Below are 17,207 nucleotides of genomic sequence, written 5' to 3' on the forward strand. Positions count from 1 at the left end.
AATAACGCCATTTGCAGCAACACTGATGGACCTAGAGACTGTCATACTGAGCGAAGTCAGTCAGTCAGAGAAGGAGAAACACCATACGGCATCCCTTATATATGGAATCTAAAGAAAAATGATACAAATGAACTTATGAAACAGACACAGACTTAAGAGAAGAAAATTATGGTTGCTAGGCTGTGGTAGGGGAGAGGATGGGGGAAGGGATAGGGAGTTGGGGATGGACATGTACACACTATAACATTTAAAATGGAGAACCAACAAGGACCTAATGTATAGCACACGGAACTCTGCTCAATGGTATGTGGTAACGTGGATGAGAGGAGGGTTTGCAAGAGAACAGATACATGTATATGTATGGCTGACTCCTTTTACTGTTCATCTGAAACTATAAAAACGTTGTTTGTTAATTGGCTTTACCCCAATATAAAATAAGAAGTTTTAAAAAAAATTCTTAAATTTTGTACCCCTATGAAATGAGGGACGTTCACTATACTTATGGTGGTAATCATTTAACGATGTACGTAAGTATGCTGTATATCTTAAACAGTGCTACTGGCAGGCGGGTTCTTAACCACTAGTACTACCTCAGAAGTCCCATATGTCAAATATATCTCAATAAAACTAGAAAAAAAATTAAAAAAAAAAAAAGACAGTGGAGTGAGAGGAGGATCGACAGGATAGAAAAATGAATGAGGAAAAAGCCAGTATGAACAATCCTCCTCCCAAACTCAAAGGATGAGAACATGCAAATCTCTAGATCAACTATGCAACAGGTAATTCTCAAGAACGTTAACTTACGCAGTCCTTTAACCGTTTCCTGCACACTTTAAGTTTCAGGAAATATTCTAAGCAGTGGGGGCACCGGTGAGGAAAAGACAGACAAGGTCCCTTACGAGATAATTTCAGATAAAAATTCATGTTTCACAGGAAATGAAGAAGAGAGATGTGCTAACATCAATTCAGGGTGCGGTCAAGGAAAGTCTTTCTGAGGAAGTTACATATCAGCTGAGGCTTAAACAGCAAGAAAAAGCCAGCTGCGCAGACCTGCAGGGCAAGAGCTCCTGGCCGAGGGAACAGCCCAGATTTCACTTCTTCAGGAAAGCCTCCTACTGAGAGATAACAACTCCTTTCCGCCTCACCCTACATGTATCTCAGGGCCTCACTGGTCACATTAGGCCCACCTTCACACACTCACTGGAGAAGGAAATGGCACCCCACTCCAGTACTCTTGCCTGGAAAATTCCATGGACGGAGAAGCCTGGTAGGCTCCAGTCCATGGGGTCGCAGAGTCGGACACAACTGAGCGACTTCACTCACTTTCACACACTCACAGCACCAACACCTGTCTTTCAGAGGCTTCCACGGTTTGTAACTGTCTGTGTGATAAATGTCTTTTTCCTCCATTAGAGTACAATATCCTTGAAGGCCAAAACTATCTTTGTTCTCTTAAGAGAAACTTAAGAAACATTTGTATGTTTCACAAGCTGGAATCAAGATTGCTGGGAGAAATATCAGAAACCTCAGATATGCAGATGACACCACCCAAATGGCAGAAATCGAAGAGGAACAGAAGAGCCTCTTGATGAGGTGAAAGAGGAGAGTGAAAAAGCTGGCTTGAACCCCAACATTCAAAAAACTAAGATTGTGGTATCCAGTCCCATCACTTCATGGGAAATGTTGTTCAGTTGCTCAGTCATGCCCAACTCTTTACAACCTCGTGGACTGCAACATGTCAGGCTTCCCCCAGGCTTTACCCACTGAGGCACAGCGAAGCCCAATCTATATGGTGAAAGAAATCAAATAGTCCTTGCCTCTAGGAAAAAGGGAGGCTTGACTGGAAAGGGTAATAAAGGAACTTTCTGGGATGATGGAAATGTTCTTTATTTTGAGTGGGTGATGGATATGTTTATCAACATTTGCCAAACTGTACACTTAAGATCCATGTGTTTTAAAGTACATAAATTATATCTCAATAAAGCACTGTTAGCATTAAAAATATACATTAAAAATAATTTATAGTAAAGAAATGGAAAATATTATTATTAAAGGAGTCAGTTATCACTTTTATAGTTTTTATATTCCTAAAAGAAAGTCAATTGCTATAAATTTGCTCAAAGTATAAATATATAAAGGTATTAACCATCCATTCACCAAATACCTATTGGGTGATCCTACACCCAGGCATCGTACTAAGTACTAGGAACACTATTATCGCCCTTAAGAAATTCAAGTTTGGGGAACTTCCCTGGTGGCTCAGTGGTTAAGGACACGTCTTCCAATGCAGGGTATGCGGGTTCGATCCCTGGTCAGGGAACTATGATCCCACGTGCCACAGGGCAACTGAGCCCACACGCCACAACTACTGGAGCCCACGTGCTGCATGGAAGATCTCAAGAGCCACAATTAAGACCCAACACACCAAAAATAAGGAAATAAATATTTTTTTTTACAAAAGAAAAGAAATTCAAGTTTTGTAAGGGATACAGACATGGATATCAGTGTACTCTGACAGACGTATACAGACACTGTGGACATAAAGGAGAGGATGGTACACTCTTCCTGAGGATGTCAAGGAGATTCAGGACTCTTGAATCAACTATGGAAACAAGGCATCTTTTCTGATGAGTTTGAGCCTTACCTGTAATGGGCCCTAAATCAAAGATAAAAGAAAACTGGCCAGTCACGCTAGCTGGATCAAGTTACTGGCCCAAATTAGTTACACTTGAGTAAAGCATTTTTGTTTTAATTGGAGGATAACTGCTTTACAATATTGTGTTGGTCTCTGCCATACATCAGCATGAATCAGCCACAGGAGTACATATGTCCCTTCCCCCTTGAATCTCCCTCCCACCTCCCACTCCATCCCACCCCTCTAGGTTGTCACAGAACACCAGATTTGAGCTTCCTGCGAGTGAAGGACTTTTTAAGCCATGAGAGCTGCAAGTAAAGAGTACAAGGGGTACATTTCTTATACCATCTTTGAATGGTATAAGATGAATACCATAAATGGTACAAGATAAATAACTCTGAAACATGCAAAAAGGGATAAACTGCTCAGCTCCTGCTCCAGATTAGTGAACAGAGCTAGTTCAGTTCTTAGGTCCTTCCTATCTGCTATGTGTAACTAGCTAAATGCTTGGTCAAGTCTGGAGACAGACACACGCTGACAAGACGGGGTAGAAGTGTGACGAGCCATCAGGAGGATGGGGATAATATCATTCATTCATTTACCAATCTCTGCAGTACTTAAGAACATGGAGGATGGGGATAATATCATTCATTCATTCACCAATCTCTGCAGTACTTAAGAACATGGATTCTGAAACCAAAACACCTAGACTGTAATCCTGGCTCTGTCACTAACTAGCCATGTGAACTATTAGGTTGGTGCAAGAGTAACTGCAGTTTTGCATCGTTGAAATATACTGTTTGATATTGGAATATATTCTTAAATAAATGTGGTTATATTTACAGTATTTTAATGTGTATTTCTTGCTTTTTGATTTTTTGCTAATGACTTATTACTTGCTCTGCATTTTATACATATTTTAGACTATGAAAATGATGTTAGACAAAAAGCAAATTTGAGCAATTTTCTTATTCGAGTTCAAAATGGGTCGTAAAGCAGAAGAGACAACTTGCAACATGAGCACCACATTTGAACCAGGAACTGCTAATGATCACACAGTACAGTGGTGATCTGAGAAGTTTTGCAAAGGAGACGAGAGCCTTGAAGATGAGGAGTGTGGTAGCTGGCCATCAGAAGTTGACAACAACGAACTGAGAGCAATCATCAAAGCTGATCCTCTTACAACTACATGAGAAGCTGCCAAAGAACTCAGCATTGACCATCCTACAGTCATTTGGCATTTGAAGCAAATTGGAAAGGTGAAAAAAACTCCTTAAGTGGGTGTCTCGTGAGCTGATCAAAAATGAAAAAAAATCATTTTGAAGCATCTTCTCTTATTCTATGCAACAACAGCTAACCATTTCCCAATCAGACTGTGGCATTCAATGAAAAGTGGATTTTATCCAACAATCGGTGACGACCAGCTCAGTGACTGGACCGAGAAGAAGCTCTAAAGCACTTCCCAAAGCCAAATTTGCACCAACAAAGGTTATGGTCACTGTTTGGTGGTGTGCTGCCAGCCTGATCTACTACAGCTTTCTGAATCCCAGTGAAACCATGACCTCTGAGAAGTATGCTCATGAATCAATGAGATACACTGAAAACTCCAGCGCCTGCAGCCAGCACTGGCCAGTAGAATGGGTCCACTTCTCCACGACAACACCCGATCACACATCACACAAACAATGCTTCAAAAGTTGAATGAATTGGGCTAAAAAGTTTTGCTTCATCTGCCATATTCACCTGACCTCTCGTCAACTGACTTTCTTCAAGCATCTCAAAACTTTTTGCAGGGAAAATGCTTCCACAACCAGCAAGAGGCAGAAAACGCTTTCCAAGAGTTCGTCGAATCCTGAGGCACAGGTTTTAAAAGTCATGTATTTATTTTAAATGTTTTGAGATAAATAATTTGATTCATTGCTTTAAATTTACTTCACCTGAAAAGCTGTCTGGAGGTTGAATAAAACCATATTGAGAACATTATTTGAAAATGTTAACGTACTATTTCCAAATAAGTTTCTCTCATTTCCCACCTTTTCTGACTTGTTTCCTCAACTTTTGTCCCCAGTAGTATCACTATTATTAATTATTGAGCATGTTCTCTGTGATAAGCACCGTTGTAACATTGGAGATGAAGCCTGGACAAAGCAGACACAGAATGTTCCTGTCCTTATGAAACTTACTTTCTAGTATGAGAAGATATATCATAAATAATAAGATAAAACATACCAACATCTGATAAGAAATATCATGAAGAAAAAGAAAATAAAAGGTGCAAAACATATCAGTGCAAAGAGTGGGCGGGGCTGCTTTTTTGTAAATAGGGTAGATCTAGAAGTCTGCGTGGGCTTCCCTAGTAGCTCAGCTGGTAAAGAATCCACCTGCAACACAGGAGACCTGGGTTCGATCCCTGGGTTGGGAAGATCCCCTGGAGGAGGGCATGGCAACCCACATCAGTATTCTTGCCTGGAGAATCCCCATGGACAGAGGCGCCTGGCAGGCTGCAGTCCATGGGGGTCACAAAGAGTCAGACCTGACTGAGCGACTCAGCACAGCACAGCACAGAAGCCTGCACTAATAAGATGACTTTTTGAGCAGAGATCTGAAGGATGCAGAAAGCACTGCAGGCATCTGAGGACTCCAGGCAAAGGGAACAGCAAATATAAAGACCATGGAGGAAAAAAAAGACTTTTTTTCTATAATACCTTCTACTTTTATCTCTTCTCTGGTCTCTTCTTGATAACCTGTATCTAGGATATGATCCAGCTGTAGATTACTTGGGTCACTACAATTTCTCCGTGATTACTTTCTCCCTACAGATTTCACTCTGCTTTTTTTCTTCTCTGATTGAACAAAATCATTCTTATCAAGCAGTTTTTTAAGGATCACAGTCCTTTCTTCAAGTCTCTTGCTATTTTTATGACTTCCATTCAATAAAAATTTACTAATCATTTAACATACGGTATATACCCTCAGAATTTAGATAAGGACAGATATACATAGTAGATAAGATACACTATAAAAAATACCACTCTGATATTATGCATAAACTGCTGTAGCAATTATTTCTGCCTGGTGAAGAAAGGAAGAGAGTTGAGGTGGGGGGGGTACAAAGGAAGATGCTTCTGAGCTAGGATCTGAAGACTAAATAGGCATTCAAAGAGCAGATATCAAGGGAAGAATATTACAGGGAAGAAGAAACATCTTAAGTACAAGTAGAGGTGTATAAGCAGATAATATATCAGGATTGCTTGGTGATACAATGCACTAGATTGAAAACTAAAGAAATGAGTAGAAAGGTAGATTGGGAACACATTAACGGTCCTGACATTATCATGAGAACCAGTCGTTTTGAACTATTTCAACAGCACATCTCATCAATAACAAAGTTTTACACATGTATCCACCCCCTAAATATATACATACATTTATTTATGTATGTATTATCTCAAGAGCTACTATTCTAATATGTTACACTCACTAGAGAACAAACACAAAAAGAGAAGTGTATAAGACATAAATAAATAATATTTTCCCCAATGCAATAGTTTTGCATTAATATTTATTAAATTAGTAGTGTGTACCAGTTATCAATCAATAACTAATATGCCTTCCATAATCAACAAATGAATGTGCAGTTGACCCTTGAACAACATGGGTTTGAACTGAGTGCGTTCAGTTAAACGTAAATTTTTTTTTTTTTTAAGAAATATGTACTATGATACTACACAATCCATTGCTGGGTGAACCTGAGAATGTGAAACTGAAAATAGGTTATAAAGTTATGCGCAGATTTTCCACTGTTCACTGGAGGGGGACAGTGTCAGCACTGTAACCCCCAAGTTGTTCAAGGGTCAACTGTAGTATGCTTCTGCTGACAATTCATTTCTAACTTGCCTTTTTTTTTTTTCTTTCTTGATGCTAACAAAGTGAGTATTTATAAAGTCCAACATAGCGCAGCTGTATTTCTTTAATCCTAAACTCAAACGTTAGGTAATCTGAAAGACAGTGTATTCAAAATAACCGTACATATGATACTTTGTACGTATAAAAGGTATAAATGAATAAATATATTTTTCTGTATATTGATAATTGTATGCTTATCTACTTTATTTCTCAAAATAGCTCATAAACTCTTTAAAGCAAAGGCTGATCCTCTCTTTCCATTTAAAAAGATATCATCATAGTGGTAAATACAGTAATAACACAGCCATTTTGTAAAGTACAAAAATGATTATACCCCATTCACCATTATGCAGAAAATTATGCCTTTTTAAAACCTAACTCTTGGGGAAAAACAAATATCATACACTCCAGGTGGCGCTAGTGGTAAAGAACCCGCCTGCTGATGTAGGAGACATGAGACTCGAGTTCAACCCCTGGGTCAGGAAGATCCCCTGGAGAAGGGAATGGCAATCCACTCCAGTATTCTTGCCTGGATAATCCAATGGACAGAGAAACCTTTCTATAGGGTCGCAAAGAGTTGGACACGACTGAAGCAACTTAGCCCACATGCAACGCATATATATGGAACCTGGAAAGACGGTACTGATGAAATTATCTGCAGGGCAGCAGGGCTTCCCTGGTGGCTCAGCTGGTAAAGAATCCACCTGCAATCAGGGAGACCTGGGTTTGATCCCTGGGTTGGGACAATCCCCTGGAGAAGAGAATGGCTACTCACTCCAGTATTCTGGCCTGGAGAATTCCATGGACTATTCCATGGGGTCACAAAGAGTTGGACATGACTGAGGGACTTTCACTGCAGACACAGACATAGAAAACAGACTTATGACATGGGGGTAGGAAAGAAGGAAGGAGGAGGGTGTGATGTATGCAGAGAGTAGCAGCTATGGCTTTTCAGTAGTCATGTATGGATGTGAGAGCTGGACTAATAAGAAAGCTGAGCACCGAAGAATTGATGATTTTGAACTGTGGTGTTGGAGAAGACTCTTGAGAGTCCCTTGGACTCCAGGGAGATCAAACCAGTCAGTCCTAAAGGAAATCAACCCTGAATTTTCATTGGAAGGACTGATGCTGAAGCTTCAATACTTTGGTCACCTGATGTGAAGAACTGACTCACAGGAAAAGATCCTGATGCTGAGAAAGATTGAAAGCAGGAGGAGAAGGGGATGTCAGAGGATGAGATGGTTGGATGGCATCACTGACTCAACAGACATGAGTTTGAGCGAGATCCAGGAGTTGGTGATGGAGAGGGAGGCCTGGTGTGCTGCAGTCCATGAGGTCGCAAAGAGTAGGACATGACTGAGCGACTGAACTGTACTGAACTGAACTAAACATGGAAACTTTTATTACCATATGTAAAATAGAGAGCCAATGGGAATTTGCTGTATGACTCAGGGAACTCAAACCAGGGCTCTAACAACCTAGAAGGGTGAGATGGGGAGAGAGATGGGTGGGAGGTTCAAGAGGGAGGGGACATATGTATACCTATGGCTGATTCATGTTGATGTTTGGCAGAAACTAACACAATTCTGTAAAACAATTATCCTTCAATTAAAAAATAAATTTAAAATTTAAAAAAAAAGAAAGAGTTAATGTCTGTAGTTTTGAATCATCTCCTTAAAGAAAAAAATAAATCTAACTCTTGGACTTGCAAAATTTTAATTAGTATTTAATTTTAATAATAAATTTAACTCTAATAGAAGCTGATGCCTTTGTAATTTCCGGATTAAGTAGTATAGCATGCTCAAAACCCAAGAAGATATTCTCCAGTTTTATCATCAAGCCTCAACCAGACCTAAAATAAGCGCTTAAAAAAGAGGACATACACCATGACCAAGTGGGATTTCTGCTAAAAATGCAAGGGAAACAGGAAAAACACATAACATCAACTGATGCAGAAAAAGCATCTGACAAAAGTCAACACCCTATCCTGAGAAAGTCGCTCAGCAGACTAGGAACAGGAGAGAACTCCAGCAACCTCACAGAGAGCATCTATGAAAACCCTTCCCTAATATCTTACTCGGGGCTTCCCCACTGGCTCAGTGGGAAAGAATGTGCCTACAGTGCAGGAGATTCAGTTTCAATCCCTGGGTGGGGAAGACCCCCTGGAGGGGGAAATGACAACCCCCTCCAGTATTCTGCCTGGAAAATCCCATGGACAGAGGAGCCTGGTGGGCTCCAGTCCATGCGATCGAAAAAGAGTCAGACACGACTGAGCACATGATGGATGGAACATCATACTTAATGGTGAAAGACTGAATGCTCTTAAGATCAGAAACAAGACAAGAATGTCTGTTCTCGCCATTTCTATTCATCATTGTACAGGAGGTTTCAGACAGAGCAACTAAGAGAGAAAAAGAAATAAGAGGCATCCAGAGTGGAAAGGAAGAAGTAAAATTATCTCTATTTGCAGATGACATAATCTTGTGCGTAGGAAATTCAAAGAAATCTATATTAAAAAAAAGACCAAAATACCCCAAAAGTATTATAGCTAATAGTTATTACAGAAAATATTATAGCAGAGTAATAAAATGCAAGATTAATATACAAAAATCAGATGACCAGCTGAATTTCTACACATTAACAATGAAAAATCTGAAAATGAAATTAAGAAAACAGTGTTTGTGGGTTTTGTGTTTTTTTTGGTCTGTGTAAGATCTTAGTTCCCATGCTTTCTGCAGTAGAAGTGCTGAGTCTTAACCACTGGACCTCCACGGAAGAACCCATCATTTCATTTATAGTAGCACCAAAAAAAAATTAGAAATAAATTTTAACAAAAGAAAACTTGTACAATGCATACTACAAAACATGTTTGAAAGAAATGAAAGAAGACCTAAATAAAAGGAATGATTTCTTATGTTTATGAATCTGAGAAAATATTATTATTTATATGGCAATATTTCTGAAATTGATCTTCAGACTCAACGTAATATCAAACAAAATTCTAGATGGCTTTTTTGAAGAAACTGACAAGCTGATGCTAAATTTGATATGGAAATGCAAGGAACCCAGAACAGCCATAACAATACCAGAAAAGAACAAAGTTGGAGTTGGAAGTAAAGCCATATTCCTTTATTTCAAAACTTACTACAAAGCTACACAGGCATAAGAATAGATGAACAGATCAATGGAACAGAATTAAGAGTACAGAAATAAGCCCAAATATCTATGGTTGATTGGTTTCTGTAAGCATGTAAATATAATTCAGTGAGGAAAGAATACTCTTTTCAGCAAACAGTAGTGAGACAACTGGGTATAAAGGAATGAGTTTGGATCTCTACCTCCCACCATATATAAAAATTAATTCAAAGTGGACCCAAGATAAATATAATAGCTAAAACTACAAAACTCTTATAAGAAAACATAGGTGTAAATCTTTGTGACTTTAGGCAATGAGTTGTTACTTATGACACAAAGTACAAGCAACCAAAGGAAAAACAGATAAAATGGACTTTTTCAAAATTTAATCAAGAAAGGAAAAAAACAATCTATATAGAATGGGAGAAGATACCTGCAAATCACCTATCCAGATAAAGGTCTTATATCCAAAATATATAAAGAACTCTTTAAAAACTCAGAAAAAAAATTTTTTTAATGGGCAAGGAATTTGGATAGACATTTCTCTAAAGAAGACATATAAATGGCCCAACGAAGACGTGAGAAGATGCTGAACATCATTAGTCTTCAGGAAACTGTATATTAAAACCACGGTAAGATAGTAATACTGCTTCACATCCAGCAGAATGGCTATAATAAAAAAGATGAAACAATAACAGGATTACCAAGGATGTTAACAGCAATCCTCCTGTTAATACACTGCTGGTGGGAATGTAAAATGGTGCCGCTGCTAAGAAAAACAGTTTAGTGGTTCCTCAAAAAGCTAAATATTGACTTACCACATGACCGGGCCATTCCACTCCTAAGTATACTTTCTGAAAGAAAGAAACTGAAAGCCGGACTCTGGTAACCTGTACACTGGAGTTCACTGGAGCATTATTCACAGTAGCCAAAAGGTGAAAACAACCAAGAACCCATTAGCAGATGACCAGACGAACAAAATGTGGTTAAGCACCCACAAATTAATGTGATTCAGTATAAAAAGAATGAAGTTCGGCTACACCCTCTCACATGGCTGAACTTGGCAGACATGGTAAGTGACACAAGCCAGACACACAAAAACAACTACTCCATGATTCCACTTTACGAGGCACCCAAAATAAGCAAAATTAGAGAGAGAAGAAGTAGATTAGAGGTTAGCATGGGGATTGCTGCTGAATGGTTACAGAGCTCCTGTTTGAGGTGATGAAAAAGTTTGGAAACAGACAGTGGTGATGGTTGTGCCACAGTGTGAATGTAACGAATGCCACTGAATCACACACTTAAAATGGCTAATTTTATGTTACATTTATCTCAATTTTAAAAATTAATTATACACTAAAAGTCATAGGATTGTGACCTCTAAATGGGTGAACTGTATGGTGTATGAATTTTGTCTCAAGGAAGCTGTTTTTTAAAGTAAAAAAAAAAAAAAAAAAGAAAGAAATCAGCTCTCAAGCTATAAAAGATATAGAAGAATCTTAAAAGCGTATTGCTAAGAGAAAAAAAAATTCCGAAAAAGCCACATATGGAATGATTCCAACTATATGACAACCTGGAAAAAACAAAAGTACAGAAACAATAGAAAGAACAGTGACTGCCAAGGGCTCAAGGCAGGGGAGAAAGGATGGACAGGTGGAACACAGGGCACTTTCAAGGCAGGGAAACTATTCTGCGCAATGCTGGAGTGCCAGACACATGGCACCATGCAAAACCCACAGAACTGCAGAACACTCTGGGTAAACTGAGGACTGTTAGTTAATACTAATGTATCAGTACTGGTGTGACTGTAACAAATGTGCAACACTAGTGCAAGATGTTAGCAGGAGAGGCCACATGTGGGTGGGGAAGGGCGTGGGAGCTCTACTTTTTGCATCATTTTTCTGTAGCCCTAAAACTGCTCTAAAAAAGACTCTTTTTAAAAGGTATACTTAACAGAGACTGCACTGAATTTTATCCTCTTTTCATGATTCATAAGGCTATTACTTCAACAAATTATAATTTGACTCTAGATGGGAGGAAGTGCTGATTCTTTACCACCGCAGAACAATATCAGGCACTACTGAATCATCCCAGCGCAATAGCCTATGCAGGCTTTCCCTACTTCTCTTCCACCCCCGACAATATTACTTCATGACCTAATTTTCTGTATTCACAAAACTACTCCCATCACAGTTTCTGAAGAGTCCATAGTCTTTGGAAACAGTTTATCACACTTATGACTAAATTCCAGTCTAATTATAATTACACTGACATTATAATATTAAGTTGTCATGCCTCTTAGTTTATTCACTTTGTTCTTTTTTTTTTTTTCACATGGCCATGTTAGTTTTATTTGGTCTAATTATACACTGTGTTTAAAAATATACAAGTTTATATACAACAAAATAAAAATCATCTCTAGGGACTTCCCTGGCACTCCAGTGGTTAAGACTCCGAGCTTTCATTACAGGAGGTGCAGGTTTGATCCCTAGCATGGGAACTAAGATCCCGCAGGCCATGCAGAGCAGCCAAAACAAACAAAAAAACACAACAGCAAAATTAAAAAAAAAACATCTCTAGTCCTACCAGGACCACTTGTTAAACTCTTATATAATAAACCTCATATACATAAATATAATTTTTTAAACAAAATTGGGACCACTGCATATTCTTTCTTCCATTTATTATCTCTCTCAACAAATAAATGTTGATGGTGCCTCTTCTGCTGAGAACCAGCAATGGGCAAGGTAGACAAAGTCCCTGCCCTCATGGAGCTGACATCCTCTGGGGAGAACTAGGCAAACATATTTACACTCCTCACAACCATCCTATGAGACAGACATTGTTATTATCCCAAAGCACAGACAGCTAAACTGAGGCCTCAGGTAACCTAATAAATTACCTTAGTATATACAGTTAGGCAGCAGCAGAGTCAGGATTCAACCCCAGGTTGAAAGAAAACCCTATTTGATAACAGACTCTGAGCTTTTAACTCATGAAAGAAATCTTAATATGATATCCTGTATTTTTATAAAATGGTACCAGGGGTAATAGTTTGGATTAGCTCCCTAAAATAACACATTTACTCCAAGGACATAGTTCTTTGACTTCAATCATCAAGCTTGCTCATGGAAAATTATTCATTGCTATTTTGTCATATGTAAATTAAGCAGGAACTCAAGTTCCACTTTTTATCTTTTTGGTGTACTTGTTTTGTTTTTTTTTTTTTCACTTTATTTTTTAAATCAATTTATTTAGACTAAAACAAAAATAGTTCACACATTTTCTTCCCTCCCTCCGCCTCTGACAACTGCTAATCTGTTCTCTGTACCTATAAACTTTTCTTTTTTTTAACTCCACATGTAAGAGAAATCATACAATATTTGTCTTTCTCTGTCTGACTTATTTCACTTTGCATAATGCCCTTGAGGTCCGAAAGAATGAAATCTTGCCTTGTGCGACAACATGAATGGACCTTGAGGGCATTATGCTAAGTGAAATAAGTCAGGCTGAGAAAGATGAATACTACATGATCTCTCTTTTATGTTCATTGTCTACGAGGTGTCCTTTTATCAGGCACCTAACTGTGTTAGTTTCACACATCATTTTGAAAAATATATATACATTGTTTTCAAAGGCACTCAAGAGTCAACACAAAGGATTAAACAGGAAACCCAAACTGTCCCAGAGGAAAAGTAGCTCCTACATTTAAGAACTACTTTTCCCCATCCCCTGCTTTAAAGTAACCCCCTCCCACACTCTTACTCTTTACTAGCACACTGTATAAACTTCTTCATCTGGTACCTTGATCTTTTCCAGCTTCATCTACGTGTTGAAAATCTTTTAACGTTTGAAGGTTACGGTACCCCTCTCTGCAATGCTGAATAACTTTCTCTGATCCATTCTTGATGAGATAATCCATTAGGGTAAGGGATTTATACACGTGGCGCCAGTTCTTCCCGTGGTCGTTGAGTCTCTGCCATAGCATGTTCATAATTTCAGAGAGAGAAATTGTGTTGAAAGTCAGGTCGCTGATATCTAACATTAGAGAACTGGAAGGACCCCAAGGGTCATTAGAAGTTGCTTCCCTGACTTTTATTTCAGCATCTGAGTAATTTTTCACAAAGTTTTTCACTTGCCTCCTGAATGCCATAGGTAAGACAAATCTGAAGGTGAGACGGGGGATGAAAGCAACAGAATAGTTGTTTGTGTCACTGGTTTACAGAACCCTTGAGAAGAAGTTGGTCCCCAAGTCTGCTGCTCCCAAATACAAATGACTAATCTCCATCTTGACAAGGCATCAATTTTCTGCAAAGGAATACATGAAAAAAATAAGTTAAATATTTTAAAAAAGTTTCCAGAAGAGCAATTCAGTCTGAAAAATCTAGCTGTAGTTTCCAAATCAGCGCCTCACGTACGTCAGTGAGAACTGAGGGGACCATATAAATGTTCCTAGGATCAATATGGGAAAATATCTCACGAGGGATTAGCCTATGTTATTTACAGAAACATAAGTGGTCTTTCGAGACCTAAAAGTTTCCACTGAAAGTATCATTGGGACTTCCCTGGTGGTCCAGCGGTTAAGAATCTGCCTGCCAATGCCAGGGGACATGGGTTCGATCCTTGGTCTGCGAAGATGCCACATTCTGCAAGGCAAGTAAGCCCATGTATCACAACTACTGAAGACTGCACGCTCTAGAGCCCGTGCTCCACAGCAAGAGAAGCCACTGCAATGAGAAGCCCAGGCGCCACAACTAGAGAATAGCCCCCTCTCACCAAAACTAGAGAAAGCCCGGTGCAGCAACAGAGACCCAGCACAGTCAAAAATTAAAAAAAAAAAAAAAAGTATCCCTGAACCTCTTTGGCCAGAAATAAAATTATTATAAAGCATTACAAGGACAGTGGACAAGAAAATGGAACTTGCACTGTGACATCTCAAGATCTGTTGTCACATATAAATATGCTGTGTCCTGCGACTAATCAAGTGAAAACTGAGTCTTACAATCATCAACTGACCTTTGGTTCTATCCTTTTCAGAACTTACAAGTCATTAGAATCAAATCCAAATATGGTCTGTTTTCTTGTTAATCTAAAAGAAGGGAGGATCATCAACTATTAAGAAATTGTCCTCAGTGGACTCCACATGTAACCCACGGCGCCCTAAACCAATATTTTAGTCCTGGTAAGGCTGGTAGGTTGAAAGAAAGGTTAAATTACTTTCTTTACTCAGCTTTAGAAAAATATTCCCTGATGAGCATCCAGACCCAATGAGTGCTCAACAATCTATAATCAGATTTTACTAGAGAAACTGCACACATACTAAAGAAAAATGCTAAAAATCCATAACAAATGTACTTGCTATTTTTAGTTTTGTTTCTCTTCCTTGACCTTCTAATTTTTAGCTCAGGCTTGATTAATTTCTCTGTATGTATTTAAAGAAGACATAATTTTCAGAAGCAACCTAAATAAACTACCACTTCTTTTTTAAAAAATAAGAGAATAAGTAATCATTTTTGTTTTTGGTAAAAGTGCAACACATTCTCAAATAAATAAGATAGAAAATTTATCTGTTTAATTAAGATTTCTCCTAAAGAGACCATCATCAACGCTAGACAGAAAAAGAGAAATTGTGTGTTTTTACAATTTTCTGATTTTCTCTCCTGTTTGCACTTTGAATACAGACATTTTTATCTGACTCACTCCTACAGTGAAAACTCGACTTACAATGTGTTTCAATAAGCTATTAAAATTTTCAATCATGAGAGTTTTCTTTTTCTATTGTCCTTTTTTGCCCTCTACCAAGCTCACTCAATGCAGCGATGTACTGTGACATTGGCTTGGAGCAACAAATATTGATCTGTTTCTTCACAAGTCTATTAAAAAAAAAAAACAACCTTGTTAGAATCATAACTTGCTAGAATTGAACACAGTTGTTAATTTTTTTTTTCTTTTTCAAATAGCTACCTATGTATATTTTGGAGGGACAAAATCGTAATATCGAGGTTTTCCTCTATTCTTAACCGGCATTTTTAAATTAAAAAAATGTTTTCTTAGATGAAGTTTCTGCCACAGAAAATTATCTACATAATCGCCTTCCATCCAATAGAGTAGTTTACAATGGGATGTGCTGGACTTATAAAAATTAAATATATTCTTAACCATTCAAAAAACTAAAGAAAAATGTCTGGATAAGTGGATTATTATTATTTACTAACATACAGTACATAAGTGAATTAGTACTATTTACTAACATACAGTACATTGTGACATGAACACAGAATACATAACACACCATTCTACTACTTGAAATCTTCTCAAGCTAACAAGAAATTCATTTGTGTTCGTTGTAAATTAGGTTGGTTTATTATGTGTTTTAGACACCTGGCTATATGCAAACGCTCAGTTCACTCAGTCCTTCAAAAGTTTGAGATTGTAAATACAGTGATATAATATGAGACAAAAGTAGTGCCCAAGAGGATAAATGTTCACACCTGAATTTTGGCTGTCTGGCTATCCAAGTCCTTATAATATATAGGGAAGTAAGACATTTCATGTTGTAAATTTGGGTTTTCTCCTCTGAGAGGCCTTCACCCACCATACTTACTACTTAGGTCCTCCCATCACGCTCTTTTCAGACCCAGTTTATCTCCTTCATAACACTTATCAGGATGTATAATTACGTGTTTGTCATTTTCTCTTCGGCTTTCTCCACCACCAGATTAGAAACTCCTTGAGAGCAGCAACCATGATCATCTTATCTATCAGTAAATCCTACTGCATAAACAGGTACCTAGCAGGCACTCAATATGTTGCATGAATAACCAAGTTGTAGATTGACTTTGCTTTGGAATAAACATGAATTGATTCTACAGCTTTGGGTTATAAATATGTCATTTAAAAATATAATCCAACCCTTGCAATTGTCAAGTAAAATTCTAATGTTTGCTTATGAATCTAGAATTAAAACGAGTTAATATCTAGCTTTAACTTTAGAGTTTTAAGCAAACATTTTCAAATCAATCAACAAGTATTTCTTGAGTACTTATTTTTATATAGCTTTGTGGAAGATATACTAAAACATGATGCATACATTCAAAAACATCAGTTAGTTAAGGAGCTTTCTCCCTTCAACACCTCCAAGATAAACAAATAATGAGGTATAAAACATCCCTTAATTTTCTTACTCCATTTACCCACTTACTCAACTCTTTGATAAAGGCTGTTTTCTCCCCCAACTTTACGTGAATAACGGGAGACTATTTAAGTTGCCAAGTGACATTAAACTATAGGGCCACAATCTCTTATTTGAAGCTTTGGAGGCCAGATAAGTTATGGACTTCAAACTTAATTGGGGGAGAGGGTGTGAAAAACTTTTGAAAAGTAATGCCATGCCTACACTATATATTACATGATATCCACAGAAAGGTCTGGGGTAAGTAAAGAGGTCTGAACAATTAAACATCAACATGACTACAATAAAAATTTGCAAATATTTGTAATAAGTAAAGACGAATGGCTGTTTCAGTTCAAA

General features: G+C 38.0%; 1 protein-coding gene across 1 annotated transcript in view; it reads right to left on the reverse strand.

Moving 5' to 3' along the window:
- Positions 1 to 13,829, reverse strand: part of ENTHD1 (ENTH domain containing 1) — an 81,732-nt gene extending 67,903 nt beyond the window's left edge. The window contains exon 1 of the mRNA XM_005681180.2: positions 13,481 to 13,829. Coding sequence (XP_005681237.2) covers positions 13,481 to 13,829 — 349 coding nt within the window. The remainder of the gene's footprint in view (positions 1 to 13,480) is intronic.

This window comes from Capra hircus, chromosome 5 (assembly GCF_001704415.2).
Source record: "Capra hircus breed San Clemente chromosome 5, ASM170441v1, whole genome shotgun sequence".
In the NCBI taxonomy this organism is placed as follows: Eukaryota; Metazoa; Chordata; class Mammalia; order Artiodactyla; family Bovidae; genus Capra; species Capra hircus.